Source organism: Rhamphochromis sp. 'chilingali' (assembly GCF_963969265.1).
Source record: "Rhamphochromis sp. 'chilingali' genome assembly, chromosome: 1".
NCBI classification, from domain to species: Eukaryota; Metazoa; Chordata; class Actinopteri; order Cichliformes; family Cichlidae; genus Rhamphochromis; species Rhamphochromis sp. 'chilingali'.
Window position 1 is genome coordinate 48,803,331 of NC_137929.1, and position 27,727 is coordinate 48,831,057.

At 43.1% G+C, this 27,727-nt stretch overlaps 2 protein-coding genes across 3 annotated transcripts in view; both read right to left on the minus strand.

The window, feature by feature from the left end:
- Positions 1-26,491, minus strand: LOC308400687 (FHF complex subunit HOOK-interacting protein 1A-like). Of its 2 annotated transcripts, XM_080888530.1 has the most exons (18): positions 26,355-26,491; positions 22,304-22,353; positions 20,061-20,308; positions 18,143-18,344; positions 17,838-18,059; positions 12,691-12,853; positions 12,443-12,554; positions 7,219-7,320; positions 6,688-6,744; positions 6,521-6,607; positions 5,879-6,046; positions 5,718-5,797; positions 5,254-5,426; positions 5,062-5,173; positions 2,196-3,499; positions 1,715-1,893; positions 1,510-1,630; positions 1-671 (listed from the first exon to the last, which is right to left on the minus strand). In XM_080888530.1, exons 3-18 carry the CDS (start codon positions 20,163-20,165, stop codon positions 439-441), a joined length of 3,420 nt encoding a protein of 1,139 aa, XP_080744656.1. In that variant the 5' UTR covers positions 20,166-20,308; positions 22,304-22,353; positions 26,355-26,491; the 3' UTR covers positions 1-438. The 2 variants fall into 2 exon arrangements, with proteins under 2 accessions (XP_080744656.1, XP_080744657.1); XM_080888531.1 differs by lacking the exon at positions 22,304-22,353.
- LOC308400855 (uncharacterized protein) overlaps positions 1-27,727 on the minus strand; it is a 218,367-nt gene that overhangs the window by 65,287 nt on the left and 125,353 nt on the right. The window lies entirely within an intron of this gene.

Consider the following 27,727-nt stretch of genomic DNA (forward strand, 5'->3'; position numbering starts at 1 on the left):
GCAGCACTTTGTCCTTCCTGAGGAGGAGGAATAAAAAGGTCCTCTGCATTTTGAACCACATGTCTAACTTTTTCCATCTCAACAAAACCATGCAAAGATTTAAGAAAATATGGTAGAAAACTATTTTCACGCATCCCACAAATATATAAAACTCAGTACTGATTCTTCAAAATCATCTCCTTCAAAATCATTTTATAAATATCAGTCATATTCACATGGGGAAAGCATCAACATTTTCAAGTGCTGCCAGGAACATACACAACATCTGAATATTTATACTACTTAAATTATTCGCTTATATTAATCCTCAATGAGGAAAGTAGTTCATGCTACATGTTTTCTCCTTGAGCTCAGTCTTTTGCTGGTGGTCACAACACATATCCTTGATCTTATCAGCAGCAATCTGGGAGGCAGATTTTTTACAGGGGTTTGCATTCGTTACTCCTCAGAATAACAGTCCAAGGCAATGCTGTGCTCCTGGGCCAAGGCAGCCAACTCCTTCAGGAACTCGGCGTACAGGATAATGGCGAAGACTCGGCTCTTGGCTTGAGGGGAAATAGTAGGACAGGGGGGCAAGACACTGAAAGGAGGCAAAGGCAGAGCGTTCTTCACAGAGCCATTGGGAAGCGATGGATCCAGGATGATGTCACCGCCCTGAGACTGGAGGCACTCTGCGGGACACACACAAGTATCATAAACTGACGTCTGAAAAACGTTTTATTTGTAACTTTCCAAAAATGACTGTGTTCACACTTTCGGAGGTGGCCTGACAACATCTACAAATTATGTATTTCAAGCTTAGTCAGAGGCTTGCCCAGCGCTATCAGTGCTAAGAAAAGCAGATGTACTCATCTGTGGCTCCAGTGTTGACTGCCCAAGAGTAATAAATGAACAATTCTCAGTTTCACAAATGTATTCTAGTCCAGAGCTTCTCTGATGAAGGCCACAAGGCCGAAACATTAGGATGTTTGCTGGCATGGCCAGAATAAGTTGGTGAAATTAAGAGCTGTCGACTTAACAACTCTTTTACGTCTTTTTAAGCACAACTTTTCACAGTGGATCATCTCTTTGTCTTTTTTATCCTCTGTCATGCCATCACAGCTCCTCAGCCGCTTAAAGACATTCAGTCATTCTTACTTTGTCCAACCTGAGCTGTTTCTCCATATCCTCACTCCTGAATCTGTCTGCCCTGAATCTTTCATTTCTATTCCTCCTGCTACCTTTCTGCCAAAAAAAACCCCATTCTGCCCAATCTGAGCTTCTTCAGCTCTTTTCCACAACCACTGTTGCTTGGAGTGGTTGACTATAACTATTTAAACTCATCTACAATATTCCACTGTCCTCCATACAATTCAATTCAATTCTATGTCATCTGCAAACAGCATAGCTGACAGAGACTCTTGCCTGCTCTTGTCCATCACACTGTCCATTTAAAGCAGACTATCTAACTTGTTTCTTTAACTTTAACATATGTTGTTTTGTATCCTGTTTATATGTGTACTTATTAACCTCTGAATTTGCCATCTTGGTCTTTTGCCAACAAGAACCTCCAGGCCTGAGTGACTAGAGCAGGATAGTCTGGTCTGGCCATCACATAGCGCTCTATCTGAGCATGCAGCGACACCAGCACCTACAGAATGAAAGTGAACATAACATTTTTATTAACAAAATCCAATCTGACCTGCATGAGTCGTGTCAGATGTATGACTCCTACCTGGTAAAGTGTGCGAACGTTAGGCTGGTTTTGTGTGTCTGTGCTGAGCAGGAAGGATCTCAGGAGAGGTTGTGGGTACGATGCCAACTGGGCCAGGATGCCTGTCACAAGCAGGTTTACAGCAATAGAGTTTTCGAGAAGGTTCTCCAGCCGAGACAAGAGCACACTGATGAATGGACCTGGTTAGTGTACGTCAAGAGAAAATGCATTGTATCAGGTGTAAAATAATGGGGGGGGGGGGGGGGGGTCTTTTAGTCTTACAACTGACATCCAACCAACAGCTTTTTTGTATTTTCAGTGGCTACATTTATTTTTGACCACGTTACCATGTTGCAAATCTACATTACGTTAAGCGTTAATTGGAAAAAATTCTGAATATTTGACACAAAAGAAACTTTCTCATTCTGTCTTGTAAAAATGTGTATAGTGACTGAGGTTAATAAATCAGTGAAGCTGCTTTAAATGTTACACAAGCACAGACCTGTAAATGGAATTTGATGTCTCCTGCCGCCTTTCTTTGTGTCGCTCCTGATCTTCTCCGCTTCTTCTTCCTCTCGCATCACCTCTTCCTCTTCTTCTGCCCCAACGTCATCCCCAAAGGAGCTAAAACCAAAGTCAGTGCAAAGCTCTTCCTCCTCCTCTTCAAGTCTTTGCCTTAGCACTTGGACACGCTTCCTGAATGTGTCAATATCCTCTGTGATGTCCTCATAGTCTGGTTCTACCCCTAATGACAGCATGAGCTCACAGTATTGGGACAGGAAGTCATTGTTGTTTGTGTTGTCGTCAGGCAGGCTTGGAGATATGGGACGGTCAAATGATTCAGATCCATGATGGCCATTGGTTAAAGTGTTTTTTACTAAACATGTTGAGGGTGACTGCATGCTTTCATGTACATGTTGCTGATGTGCTCCAGGTGTATGGCTGACACGAGCTGTAATGTATATATCATCATCTGCATCATCACATTCGTCGATGATGTCATTGTTTACATTAAAGCCATTGGTAAAGAGCTGATCTCCCAGTGACCCTCTGTGTCCAAATATCCTTTTGGTTTCTTCTTCTTCTCCTTCCTTTATTCTCCCTATCTCCTTTTCACAGACCTCACTCCTTCTTCTTTCCTCTTTTCCTGCATCCTCGCTCCTCCTCCTCGCCGACATAATGCTGTTTACAGTTTCCAGAACCGTCCTTCCTGTTGTTGTTAACATCGTTGTTAATGTTGTCGCTGTTGCTGAAACTCGCTGTCCTTTCGAGATGCTCCCACGGGATTGGCGATTTGCCAGCATGATCCGATCCAAAATGGCTGCCTTTGCATCCTTTTTAGCAATGAGATCATAGACAAGAACGTCATCCTGAAACTCGGATTCTTCAACATAAGAGCCGCGCACCAGCTTGGTTGCATTGCGCCGCATTTCCTGGATGTGTCGAGGAGGCAGTGGGGGAGGTGCTGGCGGAAATGTGCATGTATCTGCCTCCAATGATACATCCCCATTCGCCAGCACCACGTTTACCACAGCTGAAACCAAGGGATTGTCATCTGCAAAAATGTCATCCCACTCCAGTTCAAGGGCGGAGCTGGCTCTGCCCGCTTGGCTGTTATCTAAAGAGGATGGTGTAGGGGAGAGGGCAGAGGGCGGAGGACTGATAACCAGTGAGCAGATGGAGTCGCTCTTGACTCGCTGCATGAACTCTTCCTCATCTTCCATGTTGTTACCAGGTGTATCAGATCGATACTCTTGAAGTGGAGGATTGATGCCATCATAAGAAGCCGACCATAAACGGCAAGACCTGCCAACAAAGAAAAAAATATAGATTCAATAAACTTCTCTGAAATTACTCAGTGTATAACTTTTAGTTAAATTCGAAAAATTCCCAAATCATAACCACAGGGCTCTGTCACAGCAATGCTCTAAATTAACATTATAAATACTAAGATCCCAGTCAAATCCATTCACTGGATTGATCATGGATGGAGGCCCAAAGTGATGAAACCCAGTGCAAGGCAGTCCATGACCTTGAGCCCATATTCTGATTGGTAGAGGTAGGGACACAAGCGTGTCCCGAGCGTGGCACGAGTTGGGCCTAAACAACATTAGGATGGTAGTTTAAAAGTCAGTAGTGTCACAGCTGTGTCCTCATGTGTCTCCACATCCCCTGATCACCTCATGTGTGTATTTAAGTCCTCTGTCTTCCTGTGTTCAGCGTCGTGTCGTCTGTGTGTCACCCTTCATGTCATGTCAGGTTTCAGGAGTCTGTGCTATAAGTTTATAGTTCCTTCATGTTCCTGCACGACGTCCTGTTCATAGTCATCACAGTGACCTTGTCATTGTCTTCCTAGTTTTTATAGTGAAGTCTCAGTTTTCTTAGTTTTCAGTTTTCCCCAGTTTAGGTTCCAGTTTAGTTTTGCCTCTGTGCTTCCTGCCTTGTTTTGTTCCCTGATTATCAGCCGTAATAAAAGGCTCACTTTTTGTTCAAGTTAGTTTTGGTCTCCTCACCTGTGTCTGCTCCTGGGTCCTCACACACCCACACACGGTCTGCCCCCGCAGAGGCTTAAAAGTATGTATTTATGCAAACTTTTACACTAAGACTTTCAGATCTGAAACAATAATGGCATTCCCATTAGCCAACCATTATCAGATATTTGCATGCCAACCCACAAAACAAAGAGTATAAACAAGTAAGCATTAGCATGTAACTTAAAGTGTTGCTCAGTCTTAGCGTGGCTGTAAGCTGTTGTTCTCGTTTCTTTTATTAGTCTGTTTCCTGCACGTAAGATTACAACGATAAGGAGTGCATTTTTTTGTTTGATTTTGGTTTCACTGTCAGATAAAAGACCAAACTCATTATTGTGGCAACATTTATCTATTACCACAAATGTCTCAGTTCTCCTACCTTAGATGTGCCTTGCTGGTTTTCAGTTCGCGCTTATCTAATTGTAGTTTGAAAAGCAAAACTATGAACTTTAACTCGCCTCTGTCAGTGCGCCCCAGGGTGGCTGTGGCTACAATGTAGCTTGCCATCACCAGTGTGTGAATGTGTGTGTGAATGGGTGGATGACTGGATATGTAAAGCGCTATATAAATACAGGCCATTTACCATTTAAAACCAATAACAACAATCAAGGTTTTTAGTACAAATGTAATAGCATATGTTGACCAGCAGATGTCACTATAACACTATGAACCACTTTCACTGTTTCACACTCTGGTTTGCTGCATGTTTCCCAGTAAGTGGTGCAATGCACCATGTACACCAGTTATGAGAAACAACCCAAATCACATTTAATTTTAGTAATCAGACCCAGGCTGAACCATAGTCTTTTTGTAGAAGAAGAAGAAAGGCACACTAACCTGCGGGCAGTGGAGATAGCCTGACAGGCATCCCAGAGGTAATGGAGGTAGTTTACATCCATCAGGAAGTCTGAACCACGACAGTAACCAACGCTGTCTGACACTGACAGATCTGACAGACGGTTCAGGAGGAACAGGTCAGTACAGCCAAAGCTAATGTATAAATAAGCCGTTACCTGCTAACATACTGACCGGTTGCTTTGGGCCAGTGGATGTGCTCTGAGTGTGTGAGTGAGTTTTGGAGCTGCAAAGGGAACCAGGAGGGCATCAGCAGTAGGAAGGAGGCAGCACTGGAGGAGTAACAGTCCCTCTGCTTCAAGAAGCAGCGCTGCTTCCTGCTCAGGTGGCTGCAGGGAATCAGATACCTGAGGAGACACAGAGCAGTTACACTCAGTCCAAGCATGTTATACACAACTGGCATCCAGGTGCAGTTTCCCCATGTTAAAATGCTTTATAGTAAGTCAATAAAGGAAGCTGTAGCTGACAGTGATCAGTGAGGTCTTACCATCATAGATAGAGTGTTTGTGCTGCTGGTGTTTTAAATGGATCGTCTAAATAATACATTTTCTGCAGTGAAGTTCCAGTTTTAGTGAAACTGTAATATTTTATTAGCACTAATTAAAAGATGTGTGTCTGTGAGTTGCTGTTAGACTGACCTGAAGACCAGCTGCAGCATGACATCTTCACAGAAGAGCCCAATCAGAGTCCTGAACAGAGCCAGCGACACCGTGCCCAACTGAAGGACATGCAAAAGGTCAAAGGTCATTTACTGCATGACAGCGCATGAAGCAGCTGTATTAGATGACTGTGTGGATACCTGGAAAGGTGTGTTGACCCTGCTGACCAGTGTGTCCAGGATGTGAACGTTGTCATGTGTGTGCAGCAGGATGAAGGAGAGGAAGGTCTGGAGGAGGGCGGGCTCAGAGATGGAGCGCAGGAACAGGTCCAAGTATGCTGTGGTAGTCATCACTTCCTCCACCGTCAGCTACTCACAGACAGACAAATGATCACATACACTAGGATGTGATTAAGTAATAGGTATTTCATGCAGGTGTTTTTATCCTGCTGGAATTACAGTAAAAATGCTGTATTAATAGCTTTCCTGTGAGATGTTTACTGGTGACTAAATGTAAAAGATGAGGAAATAAATGTCCTGTCTGGTCACTTTAAAAACTTTAGTGGCTACAAAAACAGCTGAAATTACTGTATGGTCAAACTTACACTCTATAGAGTATAAGTGTAATGTTTTTGCATGAATAAATAAAGTATTTATGGTTATTACAGCAGGAAGACCAACATAACTGTGTTTGGTAACCAAAACCTCTGACAGTATCATCCTTTAAAACTCTGTGTTATATAACAGGCAACTGTTCCTGTTGTAGATTTCAGGTTTGCTGCCTGTACCTGCACGGCACTTTATCAGGCACTTTCTTTACAGTGTCGTGATGAAATGTGATACCTTGTGCAGAGCCGGAGCAAGTACAGGCACAAGGAAGCCATTGTAGATGTAACCAAGCAGCTGGGAGCGGATGGACGGATGAGCCACCTGAGGGAAACAAAGATGTACACTTACAGAGTAAAAATAAAGTGTGTGTGCGTGTGTGTGTGCGCGTGTGTGTGTGTTACCTTGGTAACAGCACTACAAAAGTCCAGAGAGTGCAAAAAGTGGACCAGAGCAGGAACCTGTTGACCCAAACACAAAGTGTTGATTCATTTATTCTCATTAATTCTGTTACTAACTTGTGTAATTAATTAACATAGTTTTATTTTTCATACATTTATCTAACGCATACTTGTGCATATTATACTGCACATATCACTTTTTAGATTTAATTACCATTGCATAGCTGTTACACAAGTGTTGCATTGATATACTGGAAAATTAGTTGTCTGGCCAAGTCAGGAAGGAAGGCATTCATGCTTGAGCATAGTACAGATTAAGTGTACTTAAAGTGGAAGCTCTTCATCTTCAGTCCTCTGAAGTAATGAGGAAAACCACAAACTTTGCTTAAATGGCTTAAAACTGAAACCTCCCAGGCACCAACAGAAATACACCCCCCACACACGAAGGTACAAGTCCAGACACTACTTTTGGTTTCTCTCACAGGTTCACTCATTCATGATTTCATCCTGTCACCCCAGCACTGTGGTTGTTACCTGCTGCCAGTCCGCCTGGTCCAGAGAGTGCCAGTCCTCGCTGTAAACCTGCAGCCGAGCCGGAAGAGACGAGTACAGACCGGACAGACCCGTGGCCAGCACCTGCAGCAAACACGCACATACAGGTGTTTAAAATTTACATTCTGAAGAAGAGTTGGTCAAAAAGAAACAAAAAGAGAGACAACATTTGAAGACTTTCGCCATACCCTTAACGACCAATTTTAACACCTCAGTGTAAATCAACAGGCATGGTTTAAATTAGAATAGTTTTCAGGTTTTCCAAAGGGTCGCTGCACGGGCATCAGCCCTGATGATGCCTGTGGGGGTATATAAGGGTTCATCAATCTTAAATGATAAGTTCACTGACATTATAGATTTCTTTACCATATTTTTATTTACTATTAAACACTACTATTGTGTCCCTGAAAACATTAGTTCCCTAATCCCAAAAATCTATGCTGACTTTGGAGCCACAACTCCTGCTGAAATTTTATTTTACAGCTTGCTGATTTTGGTGTTTCTGGATGCTTTTGACTAAAGGTGGAAGTGACTTGTGGCAAATACTGTCGTGGTCCGTGTTATATTTGTTGTTTTTCTCATGATTCTTTGTATTTCTAGATCGTTCATTTCCTCCTGCCTTCTCTGCTTCCCTTCTTTCTGTAAATCAGGGACCGGGGCCCCCTGGTGGACTGCAGCAACAACAGAAGGTCAGTTTGAAAATTACTCATAGAAACTATGTACAGTTGCATATCTATATAATAATATGTATTTATACAACATGTGTATTAAAACTGTAAATAGGAGGTGGTTAGTTTGTGATAGTACTCATTACTCTGACTGAAATTTGCTGCTCTTCTGTTGCAGGTTGAGTTTTGGTCACACATGACATGACACTTTGCATATGTAAGGCGACCATATTTTGATTTCCAAAAAAGAGGACACTTGGCCCAGTCATGAAAATTTTTAATAATACTGTTTGTTTAAATAAAATTTTAACATATTTAAAAGATGCCTTCTCTGTGCGGTTAATGAATGGTGAAATAAAAAATGTCATATAGGCTTTTACAAGTCAACAAGTGCAAAAAAATAACTTAAAAACCTGTGGAATTAAATAATGTTACAGAAATAATGCCTCATCTGTATAAGAAAGCTTACCAGTGAGGTACCAGTAAGGTATTGTGCAATGGTTTCTGCTGTCTCATTTGGCGTTTCTAACCTCAATTAATTTTGTCTGCACGCCACCATTCTCCCAGTCAAAGTATGATTGGGAATATTTTCTCTGTTCCATGGTTACTTAAGTCTGAGAAATGCCACAGTACTGGATTTCATTAAGAGCTTCAAGAGTGACTTGAACTACCACCTACAGCACAGCAGTTCGGGGATGACGTTGCAGATATGGGTCCTCTGTAGGCCTATAGGAAAACCCGGACATTTTCATCCATCTCAAAAGTCCCCCCGGACGCCTCGGACAGAACGTGAAAAGTGGACATGTCCGGGGAAAAGCATGTAACTGGTAAGCATTAGCAATTTATAGCTCTGTGTTACTTGTGTTTTTTGTTTTTTTTTTTCAATAAAAATTTCAAGGAAATACACCACCTTCTCCTATATAATGATTAAAGAGAAGATTTCAGAGTTTCTGGTTTCTAAATGGGCCACAGCGCTCTTTACTTTGGTAATGGCTTGTCTAAATATTTCAGTGGGACCTATTTGTCTTTTTTGATTAATCATACATTAAGAAAATGGATATAGCTGTGAGTCCAAGAGCTGCAGCCTTTAGACAAAACCACGAGAGGCCTTTCCTTGTGTTTCAGGTCTTTATGCTAAGCTAAGCTAAATGGTAAATGGCTCACACTAAAAATGGCATTTCACAAACTGGTCCTTTAAACACAGAGGTGAGCAAAGAAGTAGCCTGCGGAGCGAGAAGTTGTTTCTAAAAAGAAAAGAAAGACATTGTTTCATTTGAGACAAAAGAAACAGGGATGAGATATCAGGAAAAAGGAAGAAGAGAGGAGGAGAGCTGGTGATCAACATCAGTATAAACAGCAGCAGTGGTGGCGGCGCTGGTCGTCAACAGCTGCCGTCTCGGGTCTCGTTAGCAATCGGGCAGGCGTCCAATCATGTGCAGACTTGCTAATCCCTCTTTGTGTTGGGGCCAATCTCACGCTGATTTACTAAGCTGCTCTCTGCATAAAGATTGAGGTCAGCTAGTGGTCACATGGGCTTAAATCTGACACATGGACAAACACAAGCACACACAGGTGGCACGTGCTCAGATGTCTTTGCTCGCCCTTTCACATATGAAACCCCCACCGTGGGTCTCTCTCTCACACACAGTCAGGAACTGGGAGGGTTGGAGCCAACATGGCTGACGCAGTGATAAACACTGAAACACACAAACATGTACTTACATCACTGTAACATTTAAGGGTCTTTTTTTATTGTTATGACATTTTATCACATATACATATGTTTTTATATTTTCTTTAATTACTTTAATTGTTTTTTCAAGTAACTGACTGCTTAATTAATCAATTACTAATAGTAAGGTTCATTCAATTTTGTAGAAACACGATTTTTCTTCAAATGTTCCCGTTTTCTCTTATTTCTCTTTGCTGTTTCTTTGGGTTTCCCTCTTAAGCCCCCTTCATCACTTTCCACAGTAGTTTTCCCTCAGTTATCTGCTTCTCCTCTCTCTCTGTATCCATCACACACAGTCCCAGAGGAAGCAGTATGAGCTCATTAGTTTATTGCATAACTTGCGCTAATGAGATTACAATACAGAGGGGAGATGAATGGGGGGGAGCTCATACACTGGCTCAAAAACTACTGATTGTATTCATTAAACAACCATCTGGTTCATAAAAAATCTGTTAAATGATCAAGGGTCGGGCTGTTAAAGGGCCTTTTTATTCTCCTAATTCCTCTCATTTCCCTTCTTATCCGTGCAGTTTGCACTTTTAATAAAAGTTATCCAGATCTGTGAGAAACATGTATTTGATTCTTTCTTTCTTAGTTTGTGCTCAATCCTCTCAAGTAAGTTTTATGAAGTGTGTGTATAATCTTGCTGACAAACAGAGAAACAGAAAACAGTCAGTTGCTTCACTTCAGCAGAGGAATAAACGCCCTTTTTCTCTGCAGGCTGGAAGGCATGTGGAGATTAATCCAGTTTAGCTGGGCTAATGGGGGTCTATGTGAGATAAACTGGTGGCTCAGCTTGTGAAGAATAGCTTTAAACACTTTACAGATGTGACATAAATCTCACGTATTTAAAGTTTCACAGCATAATGCAAACACAGAAGTCTTAATCTAACACCACTTTGTTCTCACCATATTCATAATGTTGCACAATGTCTTTGAGAAAACTGAGAAAACAGGTTACCTGGGTACCCCTGTAATATATTAACTACACTGTGATTCGTTAATCAGCAGTATCCTTCACCCTGATTGGTCGTCTCTTCAAGTGTTAAATGATGTGGTTCTTATATCGCAGTTTTGAGCTCTATTAGAGCTTTCTATGCCTCACTCACACAAGCACCTTTTTCTAGACTTAAGTGCTTTCTTTCTAAACTTTACGCACATTCAATCGTCATTTACATTTTTGAGACTTGTACACATCCAGTTAAGTTCATAAGTTTTTTGACAATGACACAATTTATGTAGTTTGGCCTCATAGCACCACCAAAGATCAAAGCAAAAAATCAACATGTGATCAAAGTGCAGGGATTTCATTCAAGGGATTTAACAAAAGTCAGAGATATTTTTCGCTGTCTCTCATTTTCAAAGGCCCAGAAATAACTCAATAGTTGACTGACAAGCAGTTTTATGGCCAGGTGAGGCCTGGTCCTTTGTTTAAAACAGATTTAAAAAATAGAGAGTTGAACTTGTATGTGTTAGCTTTTTACTGGAATTCTCCATTTGACTGTTAGTCAGGTGTCAATCTAAGTGAATAAGGTCATCGTTTGGCTGAAACACCAAAAGAAAACTGTGAACCCATCACAACATCGAGCCGAGTCAAGAACACAGGTAGGTGTGTCGTCATTATGGTTTACAGTCAGGAAACGCCTTCACAAGTACAACCACAGAAGGTTCACAACAATGTGCAAATAACCGGTTCCACTCAAGAACAGGAGGTATGTCCACACACACACACACACTCACACTCACACACACACACGCACACATGCACACACACACACACTCACACACACGCACACTCACACACACACGCACACACACACACACACACACACACATGCACACACACACACACTCACACACACGCACACTCACACACACGCACACACACACACGCACACTCACACACACACACACACACTCACACTCACACACACACACGCACACATGCACACACACACACACTCACACACACGCACACTCACACACACGCACACACACACACGCACACTCACACACACACACACACATGCACACTCACACACACGCACACACACACACTCACACACACACTCACACTCACGCACACTCACACACACGCACACACACACACACTCACACACACACACACACACTCACGCACACTCACACACACACACACTCACACACACACACACACACACGCACACTCACACACACTCACACACACACACACATACACACACGCACACACACACTCACGCACACTCACACACACGCACACACACGCACACACACTCACACTCACGCACACACATAGTAGTAAGTATCTTACTCCTGTCCCCTACATTTTCACTGTCCCTACATCTCACTGTATCTTACACAGTGTGTAAGATATATGGAAGGTAATGTGATGGCATGCATGTTGCCAGTGGCACTAATGCTTATTGATTATGTGACTGCTGATCAAAGCAGCTGGATGAAGTGTAAAGTGTCCAGAATCAGACACACGCTGCAAAACTGCACAGATGAAGCTTCACAGTGCAAATGATGATGACCCAAAGCAACCCAATAGTAATTCAAGGCAAAGACATGGAATAATCTTCGTTGGCCAAGTAATTCAGATGATCTCAACTCAACTTATTAAACACAGAACTGACCCACAAACAAGCAGCAGCTGAAGGTGGCAGCAGTAAAGACTGAGCAGAGCATTTTGAGGCAGGGAATCATCCAAGTATAAAAAACAAGCCTCTGAAAATGTTGGACTGTGTATGAAAAAATGGTCTGTAATTCTTAAACAGTTATCTTTTTATGTTGTGCATTTACTTACAGGACAGAAGTATGTGTTCTCTGCAATGTGCTGAGCGACTCGAGGCTCAGAGGCAGACAGAGACATGATGAGCAGCAGAGCATCTCGGGCCTGTTGACCTACCAATCCCTGCCTGAGAGACAGAGATAACACAGGCTATGAGTTTTGTGCAGTTCTGAAGTACATACATTACCTGTGTGTTACCTGTGTACATTTGTGTTACCCTTTTTTATCCAGCAGAGTGTATGCACCTGTGTGTGTGTACCTACCTGTGTGTATACGGGATGAGCAGGGAGAAGAGAAGGAAGTTGGCAGCTCCCTGGTCCTCGCTGGTGTGGAAGAACAGTTCGAGCACTGAGGGATCCTTGACCAGAGCCACGCAGAGCTGGTTCAGCAGGAGAACTAGCTCCGCCTCCACCACGCCGCCGGTGTCTGCAGGGGGCCGCAGGTGATTAAAGGGTCAGGTAACCAATTAAACGTCTTACTGGTTAGTGGTTACACCTCCAGCTTGAGAAATGACCTCATAATTAACCACTTAAATCCATTTTGATGTAAAGATGAGGGGGAAATAATCACCTTATTTGAAATACCATTCTTTGTTTGCTGTGGTTACACTGTGTGTACTGATGCTTTTTCACAGTGTCTGCAAAAGGCTTCAAGTGACACTTCAGGTACTTAATGTAAAAATCTAAACCTAAAAACATCCCTTAATAAATGAAGCTATCACTTAAACAATTGCCCCTACTTTCTGTCAGAAACATCCGTTATATATATATATATATATATATATATATATATATACATATGTATGTACCTGGGGATCCCGCAGGCAAATGGGAACCATGAAGAGGCCGCTAGAAAGGCTGCAACCACCAAGTACCTGCAGAGGGTCAGGCAAGTCCTGAGGAGTCAGCTGAATGGTAAGAACAAGATCCGGGCCATCAACACATACGCCCTGCCCGTGATCAGGTACCCTGCTGGGGTAATAAGCTGGCCAAAGGAGGAGATAGAAGCCACTGACATAAAGACAAGAAAGCTCCTGACCATGCATGGAGGGTTTCACCCCAAGTCCAGCACCCTGAGGCTGTACGCTAAGCGGAAGGAAGGGGGCCGGGGACTGGTGAGTGTCAGCACCACAGTCCAGGATGAGACAACGAACATCCAAGAATACATTGGGAAGATGGCCCCAACTGACCGAGTGCTCAGTGAATACCTCAGGCAGCAGAAACCCAAGAAAGAGGAGGGAGACGAGGAACCATCATGGAAGGACAGGCCCCTGCACGGTATGTACCACCGGCAGATAGAGGAGGTGGCTGATATCCAGAAATCCTACCAGTGGCTGGACAAAGCTGGACTGAAAGACAGCACAGAGGCACTAATCATGGCAGCACAAGAACAAGCTCTGAGTACAAGATCCATAGAGGCTGGGGTCTATCACACCAGGCAAGACCCCAGGTGCAGGCTGTGTAAAGATGCCCCAGAGACTATCCAGCACATAACAGCAGGGTGCAAGATGCTAGCAGGCAAGGCATACATGGAACGCCATAACCAAGTGGCCGGCATAGTGTACAGGAACATCTGTGCCGAGTATAACCTAGAAGTCCCGAGGTCAAAATGGGAGATGCCCCCAAGGGTGGTGGAGAATGACCGAGCTAAGATCCTGTGGGACTTCCAGATACAGACGGACAAAATGGTGGTGGCTAACCAACCGGACATAGTGGTGGTAGACAAACAGAAGAAGACGGCCGTAGTGATCGATGTAGCGGTTCCGAATGACAGCAATATCAGGAAGAAGGAACACGAGAAGCTGGAGAAATACCAAGGGCTCAGAGAAGAGCTCGAGAGGATGTGGAGGGTGAAGGTAACGGTGGTCCCCGTGGTAATCGGAGCACTAGGTGCGGTGACTCCCAAGCTAGGCGAGTGGCTCCAGCAGATCCCGGGAAAAACATCGGAGATCTCTGTCCAGAAGAGCGCAGTCCTGGGAACAGCTAAGATACTGCGCAGGACCCTCAAGCTCCCAGGCCTCTGGTAGAGGACCCGAGCTTGAAGGATAAACCGCCCGCAGGGGCGTGCTGGGTGTTTTTTTTTTATGCAGCTGGATAGCGTAGTGGTTAGACTACATGCCTTTGGAACAGAGGATCGCAAGTTCGATTCCTGCCTGGGGCGTCTGTATCCAGTAAGGGTCCTAAGGCTAGACCCCCTATGCTAAGCGAGCCTACCGCAGACATGAGCGAGACAGATAAGTATGAAGGCATGCCGGCTCGGACGTCGCCCGGATCAACAAGGTCCGCGTCAGGTGTTGAGGAACCAGGGCACCCTGACGACAAGTGGGCTACTGGAACAAGAAGGCATCGGTGGGCAAGAGACGAAAACAGGGCGTTGTTGGAATGCTACTACGCAAGTAACGCTGACGGAAGGGGCTACATGAATAGGATGAGGGACCTATGGATTCTTCAATACCCAACATCCACAATGACGGCGAAACAACTAGTAGCTCAGTGTTCAAGGGACTGCTCTCACAGCTAGAGATTGACGAGGTACAACACAAATGCTACGGCAAGGAGGAGTCAGGACGCCAGGTCAGGGGGGCGATATCATCACCCCCACCCGAGATTGGGTACATAGCCCCAAGTGCGATAGGAGAAGGATCGTTGAGTGCGAGAGGAACTGACCTGAAAAATAGGATCATGGCCAAGCTTGAAACCTGGATCCCCCGTAGTCGGTTACCAAGATTACGTGAAGTACCCTCAGAAGGTCTGCTAGATGATGTTAATGCAGCACTACGGGCAATACCTACAACCACGATTACCGACACTAACAAGCTGATCTACAATACGGCATCAGTGAGATGCTTGGCTACAAGTTGAACAGTGACAAGGGGCAGTACCCTCCATGGAGAAGGAGGCTAGAGGGCAAGATCAAAGTAGCACGGAGGGAGGTTAGCCAACTAACGGAGTTGCAGCAAGGTGCGACAAATAAGGTGCCTAAGAAATACATACCTGAGGCCTTGGAAACTGCCAAGCAAAGACTCACAGCCTCCCTGAACAGGGTCCAGTAACCACCACAGTGGCAGATATCCAAGAAAGGGTCTCCAGTCCTGATCCCCAAGGACCCCAAGAAGGGACCGGTCCCCTCCAACTACCGACCAATAACCTGCCTCAGTACTACATGGAAGCTCCTGTCAGGCATCATATCGGCTAAGATGAACAGGCACATGGGTCAATACATGAGCGGGACACAGAAAGGAATTGGCAAGAATACCAGAGGCGCAAAACACCAGCTACTGGTAGACAGAACAATCAGCCGAGACTGCAAGACCAGACTGACCAACCTGTGCACTGCCTGGATTGATTACAAGAAGGCCTATGACTCAATGCCCCACAGCTGGATACTGGAATGCCTAGAATTGTACAAGATCAATGGGACCCTAAGAGCCTTCATCAGGAACTCAATGGGGATGTGGCGTACAACACTAGAGGCCAAGCCCATAGCACAAGTCACCATCAAGTGCGGGATCTACCAAGGAGATGCTCTGTCCCCACTGCTGTTCTGCATAGGCCTGAACCCCCTCAGTGAGATCATTAACAAGACTGGCTACGGATACCGACTACGGAATGGAGCAGTTGTCAGCCACCTCCTGTACATGGATGACATCAAGCTGTATGCCAAGAGTGAACGAGACATCGATTCACTGATCCACACTACCAGGCTATACAGCAATGACATTGGAATGTCGTTCGGACTGGAGAAGTGTAGTCGGATGGTATCAAAGAGAGGGAAGGTAGTCAGAACTGAGGGGATTGAACTACCAGAAGGCAACATTGCAGACATAGAGGACAGTTACAAGTACCTGGGGATCCCACAGGCGAATGGGAACCATGAAGAGGCCGCTAGAAAAGCTGCAACCACCAAGTACCTGCAGAGGGTCAGGCAAGTCCTGAGGAGTCAGCTGAATGGTAAGAACAAGATCCGAGCCATCAACACGTACGCCCTGCCCGTGATCAGGTACCCTGCTGGGGTAATAGGCTGGCCAAAGGAGGAGATAGAAGCCACTGACATCAAGACAAGAAAGCTCCTTACCATGCATGGAGGGTTTCACCCCAAGTCCAGCACCCTGAGGCTGTACGCTAAGCGGAAGGAAGGGGGCCGGGGACTGGTGAGTGTCAGCACCACAGTCCAAGATGAGACAAGGAACATCCAAGAATACATTGGGAAGATGGCCCCAACTGACCGAGTGCTCAGTGAATACCTCAGGCAGCAGAAATCCAAGAAAGAGGAGGGAGACGAGGAACCATCATGGAAGGACAGGCCCCTGCACGGTATGTACCACCGGCAGATAGAGGAGGTGGCTGATATCCAGAAATCCTACCAGTGGCTGGACAAAGCTGGACTGAAAGACAGCACAGAGGCACTAATCATGGCAGCACAAGAACAAGCTCTGAGCACAAGATCCATAGAGGCTGGGGTCTATCACACCAGGCAAGACCCCAGGTGCAGGCTGTGTAAAGATGCCCCAGAGACAATCCAGCACATAACAGCAGGGTGCAAGATGCTAGCAGGCAAGGCATACATGGAACGCCATAACCAAGTGGCCGGCATAGTGTACAGGAACATCTGTGCTGAGTACAACCTGGAAGTCCCGAGGTCAAAATGGGAGATGCCCCCAAGGGTGGTGGAGAATGACCGAGCTAAGATCCTGTGGGACTTCCAGATACAGACGGACAAAATGGTGGTGGCTAACCAACCGGACATAGTGGTGGTAGACAAACAGAAGAAGGCGGCCGTAGTGATCGATGTAGCGGTTCCGAATGACAGCAATATCAGGAAGAAGGAACACGAGAAGCTGGAGAAATACCAAGGGCTCAGAGAAGAGCTCGAGAGGATGTGGAGGGTGAAGGTAACGGTGGTCCCCGTGGTAATCGGAGCACTAGGTGCGGTGACTCCCAAGCTAGGCGAGTGGCTCCAGCAGATCCCGGGAACAACATCGGAAATCTCTGTCCAGAAGAGCGCAGTCCTGGGAACAGCTAAGATACTGCGCAGGACCCTCAAGCTCCCAGGCCTCTGGTAGAGGACCCGAGCTTGAAGGATAAACCGCCCGCAGGGGCGTGCTGGGTGTTTTTATATATATATATATATATATATATATAAAAAAGGAACATTTTACAACTTCAACCTAAAGCGCTCCATCTATGCAAGATGGCATGGGTGCTGTGTATATATATATATATATATATATATATATATATATATAAATTGTATTATATGGAAGAGATAACAGCTGAACTTGAACTTGGGCTTGGCTGCACTGTAATGTAATACCACATTGTACCACTAGATGGTGTAGTAATCAGCAAAACCTTCATTTGGCCTGGGAAGTCAAATCTTAAACATTTCAACACTTTCACCTCCAACTCACCAGATGCAGCTCCGGCGCAGGAGGCGAGCAGCATCATTAGCGGCCGCAGAACCGGTTTATGGTGAAGCAGAGGCTGTTTGGCCTGAGACAAAAGCATCTGGTACATCCTGAGTTGCTCTAGCTTCATGTCCTCAGTGAACTGCCTCCTCAGACTCCACAGAAACAGCCTCTCCATCACACCCTCAAGGACCACAAACTCCAGGATCGGACCCATCGCTCCCCCTGGTACCGGTGCACAAACACTCCTGAGTCCCAGTATACTACTGCATTTGTTGCACAGTGAGGGATGATTTCTTTAATCCTACCTTGGCCCGCCTCTTCCTCCATCAGTAGAAAGAGCATGTGCTCCACGTAGTTCTGGACGGCGCTGGCCTCGTCGGCTGGGATGGGGCCTAGACGTAGCGCTCCGGAGCTGCTGCTGCCGCCGCTGCTACCATAACCTGTGAGGAAACTCAGCGCGTTGGTGCCGCTGCGACTCGGCTCGTGTTTCTCCAGGATCTTCACCACCTGAAAAACAACAGAAACACAAGGATGTAAAAGACAATGCGTTTACAGCCATCTTTATACGACAAGCAAAACAAACACCTGAAATGAGAGTGATTAGAGGAAATTACTCAGTAGATACTCACACCTGTTTTATCAAAGCGTATTCAGATTTTTTTAAAGTACATTTTTAAAGAATGTATTTGAAACTCTGCATGGAAAAGTTAAAAACTAAACTAACTAAACCAAAGCTTTATCCTGGTACAAACATAACAGCTGGAGACAGATTTATTAAATGAAATATGGCATAAATGATGTCACTTAATAATCTCTCAAGCGTCCAGGTTAGAAACGTCACTGGGGCAAAATGCTGTTTAAATTAATGCATGAAGAAAACAGAAACACATTATTTATATCATGTTTTTATTTTGGCTTCCTTTAGTTTCTAATGGTACCAAACTGGATCATTACTGCCATCACCTCTTTACCTCAATGCATTAGAAATAATATTTATATGCAGCTGTTTTGGACCCTTCTCAGCTGAACGTTAAAGGACTACAGTTGTAATTCCTCTAATGACCACTAGGCACCACAAAAACTTATGGAGTGGCAATGTCAATGTTCTATTTGAGGAGTAATTTTGTAATTCTGAGCAATTTTGACCTGTGTATATTTGTTTGATTTCCCTAGAGTTCGTGGACAAATTTGAGCTTACCTCGATCAGCCTTTGGAAAAAGGGTGTTTTGTTTATTTACTCTAGTCTGAATCAGTTAATGAGTTTATTTCCTGTACTTTTGCTTTTTGTAACACAGAGAAATTCCAAGCAAACCAAAATGTGTTGCTACAAACCACACAAGACCGTTCAGTCCATATATTGGCAGAATGTGTCTGTGCCGGGAGCAAAGAAAAGAAATACAGGCAGAGGGTGCTGCATTGCAGACTAATGGATAACATGGATAAGTTACTCCCAAAATCATCGTATTTAATTTCTTCGTAATTTCTGAAACTGAAACTCAGCTGAAATCTGCTGAGTACGATGTGCAGACTGATGTGGGATCACATTGTCATCATAAATAAACCGCTTGGGAGTTTGTTTGGAGACAGACCGAGACAACCTCCGCCAACGGATGTGAGTGTGATCATCTGTCCTCACCCAAGTGCGATGACTGTGTTGAAATGTCCACATATGAAACGCGCCAAGGAGGAAAATTAACTGGAGCTCACATAAAATGGACTAAACTTTTTTTTTTAATTTGTCTAATAAAGAAAATAATTTTATTGCTGTAAAACATTTAAGATGCCACAACAGAGAGATAGCCGTGGGAGGGATGAAAGAGAGATGAATAAAATAAGAACGCAATTCACTCTCTGGACTTGTGTTAACCTTTGACATTGGCTGCTTCAGACAAGGACCGCATGCACACACTTGCAAACACACACAAAATACTTGTACACACACAGACGATGCAGAGTGTGTGGGGGTTTTCTTGGCAGCTGTGGAGAGTGATTTGTACTAAATGGATCCTGTGTTTAAGGGCCAGAGTCTGGCCAGTAATGCTGACACACATTCATAGACACACGCAGACAGTCACACAGTCATTGTAAGTGAAACTAGGCCAGGCCAGACAGAAGAGACAAAGAGCAGCTAAAAAAACATGTCAGTAGTGACTTTATCTGTGAAGCAAAGCACTGATTAACCAGTGAAGATGAAGATGATGCAGGAGTAAATAAAAAGATCACCTGTGCCCAGTGGTTCTTAAACACGATCATGCAGGTCTCTGGGTCCACACCTCTCAAAGTGAGGGACTTCTTCCGATGTCCCCCGATTACCACCGAGGCCATCATTTTGACTGACTGTCAGGGAGCTAAAGCATGATCCGGCTCAATGCGTGGAGGCTGTCTGATGGAAGGACTGAGGGTCATTACCTGGCTCCCTCTGCCCAGAATCAGTCTCTGGCACCGGGCTTGGTGGGCAGCTAGCCGCTAGCCTGCAGAATATGGAGAAGGACAGAGTGGAAAGTTTGTTAATTTCGTCTTTCGTCTCATGATAAAAATTTGTCTTTATATTACTGTTGTTGCTGGTGTTGTTAGCCCTCCTAATGACATACACAATTCCTAGTGTGGCTGCTCTTTTCAGATTACTTTGGGAGTCCCATCTTGACCACTTGCGCCTATGCGTTTGCTGGCTCTCCATCAGTGTTTACACACAGTATGTATTTACCATGAATATTCTCTTTGGAGAACAGTGCAGTTACTGTTAGCCAGATACCAAGTTTGGGTTGTTGTACCAAGCCTGACCAACATGTCAGTGGAATCAATATTATCTACCTGCTGATATCATTTTTAATGGTGGATAGATCTAAATAAATAAGTAGAGAAGATGGGAGAAACACCCTTCAACTATGTTGTGAGTTGAACAATTGCATAGTTTGTCCACCAGAGGGCACTATGCAACCTCCCCATAGGTAACACGTGTTTTGAACTCCACAAACACAATAGCCAGCTGATGCTAGAAGAGTCGAGTAATCCACGATTTGTTGTGCCAGTAAAACAAGATCATTTTAAACTGCACTCTCGTATCATCTTAGTAATTACTTATAAATAATTATGTGTACTGTTTATTCTTCATGTGTCTGAAAGAAAAAAAAATCTGTCGGTATATCAGATTTTTTAAAATCACCAAATATTGGTATCGGTATCGGTCTTAAAAAATCTTACATCTGAAGAGCCAAAGCTGTTTCCATGTCATGTATTTATAATGAAACTCTACTTTGACAGTGTGACTATGAGGGACACGTTTAAGGTGCACACCCACTTTAGGATCAAGCTCCTGAGCTGATACACCAGCTTCAGGATTGGACTATGCAGTTTCTGTTTGGTTCTCCAAGTTCTGGCTAGAGAACCAGCTCACATGTGTGATGATCCTCAAACATCACTGAATGTTCCTCCATAATGTTCAGATGCCTCAGGATGCTAAACTAGAAGACAGCATTGGCAGCGTGATGCTCCGTCACAGTGCTTGGACACTGCAGACTGACTAAAGGCTCCTGTTTGGGCCCTGAGGCGCAGCAAATTTGTGACGAAATTGTGATTTGTCTGTGATGACACAGTAGAAGCTCCAGTGCAAGCAGTCATAAAAGGACTGCAATGTAAGAACAGCAGCTGCACTGGAAGGAGTTGCAGGTTTCCCACTCTAACTGTTGCTGGAATTGTGATTCCTCCATTCCCGGCATGTGCACATGTAGCTGTGTAAAGTGTGGATTTCTCTATATGTTTTTTTAAACACATGGGCTGTACATGTGCAGGGTGCTGGAATAAACAAATACAGTGACCTATTGTCCAAAGAATACAAATATTTTTAGCTTAGTTTTCTTCCCTCCAGGCAGCTGCCGAATTCTGTTCATTTCTCTACATTATGACAATCAACTCCCAGAGATTTGAGGCTGCAGGAAGGTAATCCACGTTTATTTTTAGCTGTGCTGGCTGCATAGCTCAAGTAAAGCCATTTCTGTTAATGTAACAGAAAATTGTGATGTCAAACTTTGAAGTTAACACAGAAACAGCACTGCTAGAAACCTATTTTCAACCTTTTACCCATCTGACTGATGATCTAAAACCATTTGTTTAACATCCACTCGTGTGCTTTGTGATTCTTTATTGTCTAAGTCTTCATGTCTTACGTAAAGCACTGATTCTCTCCAACAAGAGGTCGCTGAGCAGAGAGGATTTTATTTTTCATGAGGAAATCCTCTTATTTTAATTGTGTATATATCTGACTTTCACAATCACAGAGCTATTTCCTTACTCTGTGTCAGTGTTTGTGTGTGCGTGTGTGTGTAAACTAGCAGCAACAGCAGGAAGTAAGGCTCTTCAGTGGAAACAAGCAAACAGGAAAAATGACAACGAGGCCCACCCTGGGCGTTCCGGGACATTCCGTGAATTCCCATGGAGGTCTCGAGGAAATCACCCGGCAGTATTCCTACCTTTGCACTGCTGCTGCTGCTGTGATGCCATGGATGAGCGAGCCTGCTGTCTGCACTCGTAATGGAGAGAGAAAGAAACACACACAGTGACACAGAGCAGCACTAAATGTAACTCTTTACACTATCAGGGCCTGATTTATGTCCTGACAACATGAGGAAAACAAGTAAACACACACAGTTTATATCCCTAACCATCTGGGACTCTAATCTGTGTGTGTGTGTGTGTGTGTGTGTGTGTGTGTGTGTGTGTGTGTGTGTGTGTGTGTGTGTGTGTGTGTGTGTGTGTGTGTGTGTGTGCGTTTCTTAATTTTTGTGTACCACTTTAAGTCTTTTGTGCCTTTGGAGTATCAACATTTTTCTTTTTGTGGAGACATTGATGCATTTAATAAGCATTTTGTGACACATTATTTTTTTCTTTGTGCCTTCAATGTGTGACACTGAAATAATCATTGTTTTTGTGCCACCCTAACATAAGTTATAGTCTTAGTTTGAGCCTGCCTATAAAAACCTACATTGCTCCATCAATAGCAGAAGGTAAAAACAATCAATAGCAGAAGGAGCCCATTTTCTTCCACTGCTTGTTTCAGTAATTTCTCCGACAGCCAGAGCTAAAATTAAATCAATAAAACTATATCAATTTATTTTACTTAGAATATTTTATGCAAAAATGCCAGCTACCAGCTGCTCAAATGGTCATATTTATACGTTTCTGCATTCTGTATTCATAAAACCTGTAGACTGTATAGAAATGATGGCTGTACCCACTGGTTTTGGACTTCACATTTTAAAGGACTTCAGTCTCTCCCACGTTGCTGTTGTCGAGCCAGAAGAGTCCATATGTCAAGAAATGTGTGTTGCTAAGTTACCAGCTAAACCAAGCAAGCTGTACACGGATAATTTTTAACATAATTACAATAAAATGCTCCAGTTGGCTCCATAATGTGTAATAAGCAAACCATCACTAGATAAGTTCAATGAGGGGGCATAAATCAAGAGTAAAGTGCACAAAGGTCCAGTTCACTGAGTTGAATTAGAGTAGATAGATGGAGGTACTGACCTATGACAGCTAACTTCTATTCAGTCACCTGTCAATCAAAGCAGCCACACCCCTAACTTTAACAGTATCCAGATAGATGAGATAAATGGAGAAAGAAAAACAGCCAGAGTGAATATGAAGGGGTAAATTAGCTTGAAGCTATAAATTTGAGCGTTTTATCGTGGGAGTCTCTGGGATTTGCTCACATTTGGAGCTTTGAGTGGTCATTAGAAGAAATGCAGTTTTTGATACTTAATTTTTAAGCCCTGGATTTTCCAGCTTGCTTTCAGACCCAATTTTATGAGTCAGGTTTAGTTTGGGGTATGCAAGGCCGAGTGCATGGCTTCATCATCTGTCCTCACAAAGACGGAAGAACAAATGTGTGTGTGTGTGACTGAGAGCACGACAGAAAAAAAGAGGTAATCTCAGATGAGACGGCGCTGTTTAATCCCAGCCCGGCTCTTTCTGTGTGTGTCAGACGGTCACATGCCATCACACAAACCAGGGATTAAACACACGCACAAGCAGACTGACCTGAAGTCTTTTCTGACCTGGTTTTTAAAATCATTTCAGGCATTTAGCTGATTGAGATTTAATTTAATCGTGCAAATAACACACCTCGCTGTGTTGTTTAACGGGCTGAGTTCAGTTGTTGCATTGAGGTGTTTGCAGTCCTCTTACAAACAGGTAAAAGACTGAGTCATTTTGAAGAGCTCACTGAATTCAAGTGTGGTGCTGTGACAGGAGCCCACTGTTAGAAAAGTCTGTGAAATTTCACAACAGTTTGTGAAGCTGCTTCCTTCTTAGATAGCCCACAATCAGCTGTAAGTGACATTACTGCAAAGTGGAAGCATTCAGAAATCAAAGCAACATACTCATAAAGTGGCAGACCATGCAAAGTTACAGACCGGATTCACAGAGTATATAAAAGTTGTCAAAGCTCTGCTGACTCAGTAACTGCAGATCTCCAAACCTCTGGCATCAACATCAAAACAAACAAAAACCGCATGTTAGGAGCTTCATAGCTGAGCAGCTGTAGGTGTAAAGGTCCAGTATTTTTCTCTACATAGTGTAAATGAGGCCCAGAAACAAGTTTTTTCTTCTGTATTTCCAATGAATTCATGTTTTATTTATAAAGCTTGCAATTGCCAAACTTCATTAGAAGGTGGGCTCTTATGCCATGCCTTATTTCTTATCTGCTGTTATAGGAGTGAATGTTCATATTCCATGGCCAGGTTGGCCTCTAGCTAAAAGCTAGTTAATCACTCAAACTCAGCAAGGATCACTGACCAGCAGTTGTGAGCACTGCAGACACACCTGTTTACCTGCATTGTAAAGGAGCGGGGCCTCACGTGTGTTTGGTGAGGTTACATTATTTAAAGTAGGCCTGAGAGAAGTCACAGGATGGGGAGCCTTTTGGAGCACAATGAGCTGTCCTCTGTTTGTTTAGGATTTACAACGAGCTTCAAGGATACCCTGGCTGCTTTTTCACAGTGCAGGAACACACTGTGTGCCTCCTATCCTAGCTATCCTAGCTATCCCTGTGGGGGCAGGGATAGCTCAGTAGGTAGAGTGGTGGCCCCATGATCGGAAGGTCGGGGGTTCGATTCCCCTGAACAGCTACCCTGAGGTACCCCTGAGCAAGGTACCGTCCCTACACACTGCTCCCCGGGCGCCCAGTGGCTGCCCACTGCTTCACTGAGTGAATGGGTTAAATGCAGAGAGGGATTTTCCCCACGGGGACCAATAAAGTACACCTTCTTATCTGGAGGGTAGATGCAAGACCAGATATATGAAATTATGTGTGAGATTAGAGCTTCAGAACTCAGGATACCTTTTGCAACACAAGTGGATATTTTTCCCTTCCCTCCAGAAGCAAGTTTCACCACTCTGTAGCAATCACAGCTTTACTTCTGTTTCTATTTCTACTCTACTACATCTTTGACACGAAATGTTTTACTGTGTAGTCCACACCATTTATTTTAAAGCTTTGCTTACTTATTGTTTTGCAGATTAAAAATATAATACATGTATAAACATACACCCATATAAACTGAAACTACAGATCAAAGTGACGTCAAAGGAGGCTAGTGGCCTTTCCTTCCTCCCCTTAGACATGGAACATTTTAAAACTGCCAGGAAGACCACAGATGCCATGACTCAGATGTTTCTCTTGCATTGTCCCTGTTAAGATGAAACCTAATAACAGAATCCATTAGTTGGGTGTTGATAAATTAGCTTCCTTTTTGAGTTTTTGATGCTACTCTGCCTCTGGTTTCTTCACACAATACTAGAAATCAATCATTTATAAATCTATTTATATATTCTGCTCTGTTGTTGCAAACAAAACTTTGCAGCATGTATATAAGTTAGTAAAATCACCCCCAGCGGCAACATTAACGTTAAACACCAATTAATAAATCAATAATTAAATATATAATTATTATACAAATAGCACATGTATGATTCTGCTTAATAACTGCATTTACTTTTGATAGTTTAAGAATCTTTAGTGCTAACAGTTATTCAATAAAAATGGTTTCAGGCTGTCTTTCAGTGTCAGGACTCATTTCATCCTTCTGTATGAGGCCACAGCTCCTGGATATCAGTGTTTTCTACACCAGTTCTTACTTAGACATAAAAAAAACAGTTAAAAATAAAAATAAATAAATACATCCAGGGCACACAGAGCATTAAAAATGCATTTTATATTTAAGAGACGATTTCCTTCCCAATAAATGCTTGTTTCCTTAAAATAAAATCATTTTTTAAATTCTTTAAATTCATTAAAATAGTTTTTAAGCAAAAATCCATTCTATGAATGCAGGTTTATTAAGTTTTATTAAGCCAGGTTTGACCAACTTTGCGCTCCTTTAACTATTATATTTTGTCTATCCAGAGTCTTGTAACAGTAAACCCTCCTCTTGGTTTACATTACACTGCAGCATGAAAACACTGAGAATCCCAACATTTTCTGCACTTTTCGTCGGTTAACCTGAACCAGGCGTTTCTTACCTCGGCTGCCTCTCTAACTGTTGCTTGTTATTCCCAAAGTGAGAAGAAAAGCGGTTAAAACGCGTTTAACTGTCCAGAAACGTGTGTAAATCCTTAGGTTTGCAGTTTTAAAGCGGCCCGGCTGTGCCGCTTCTGAGCGCTGCGGAGTTTCTGAGACTTTAAGCGGCTCAGCTGTCAATCACTTAGCTGCTGGGCGCTAGGTAGCACTTAACCACGCCCATAAATGTTGTAAGACCACGCCCCCGGCAGAGAACCAGAGCGCGAGAGAGACGGTTTTATACAGTACATATAACATGTTTGAAGGGTTATTTTCATACATGTGTGTCTGTGCAGCTTTTCTCTTTCTGTTTATCATTCTGTGAACTACAAGGCAATTACTTTAAGGTTATTTAATAGATGACATTAATCACCATTTTCACTGTTATTTCTTTAAGAAATCCTGATTAATCAGGTCATTTTCTTCTTCGTAAAAATGCAGAACTTACTATTTAGAGGCAAAAAAAACAAAAAACATTAGAAATGTATTACACAGTGATGGGTTCACAGGGTGTCTGCTACAACAACCTAAAATGCTAAATGACATGAATAATACATAAAGAATAAAGTAAGCAAGTGTTAACAACCCTGAAAGGCTTCAGTTTATCTAATTATTAAGAAAGTGGCCATTAGCTAAATAATTAAAAACAAACAATAACAAAACAACTTAAATAAAACAAAATAGTTCAATAAAATAACACAGATTAAATATTACAAAAATTAAATAGTTAAATAAGGTGAGGAAATTAGAAAAAGGAAAATGTGAAATAAATTAAAGGAGCTCAATATGTGAAAGTCTAAATCAATTGATAAATAAATTGTTATTAAAATAATTATTTCAGTGATTGATTCATAATTATTATTAAAAGTAGTCTTGTGCTCTTGTTTGTTTGCTTGTATTAATCTGGATCTTGGGTGAGTGACAAATGGATTCATCATTTTGTATACGAGCTTTAGAATTTTATATTAAATGTTAATTTTTACACCTTTGATATATTCATAGCAAAGTAGAAAAGTTCAATGAGTTGATGCAAATCGCTAAAATCTTGACACTAACTTTATCTGTATTTAATTTGTACTCTTTCGATAAAACAAATAATTAATGTTCTAAATACGTTTTTCCCAACCATTTGGAGCCACAGCACATCACCAAACAAAAATGTCACAAAATACATATTGATAGTTGTTCCCTGCACCAGGCAGTGTGGAATTGGCTCAGTTTATCCCCAGTATAGCTTTTTTGCTTTTTTCTGACCACTCATCATGCTAGGGCCTTCATCTAGGTTGGAATTTTTCCAGGTCCCAGGTCAGACAGATTACTTTTTCACCTCAAATGT

Coding starts and splice junctions, on each gene's coding strand:
- LOC308400687 (XM_080888531.1), bottom strand. CDS start 20,165: ATGATGGCCTCGGTGGTAATCGGGGGACATCGGAAGAAGTCCCTCACT. Junction 18,345..20,060: donor TTAAGAACCACTGGGCACAG/GTGATCTTTTTA, acceptor GTTGTTTTTCAG/GTGGTGAAGATCCTGGAGAA. Junction 1,894..2,195: donor ACATCAAATTCCATTTACAG/GTCTGTGCTTGT, acceptor TACACTAACCAG/GTCCATTCATCAGTGTGCTC.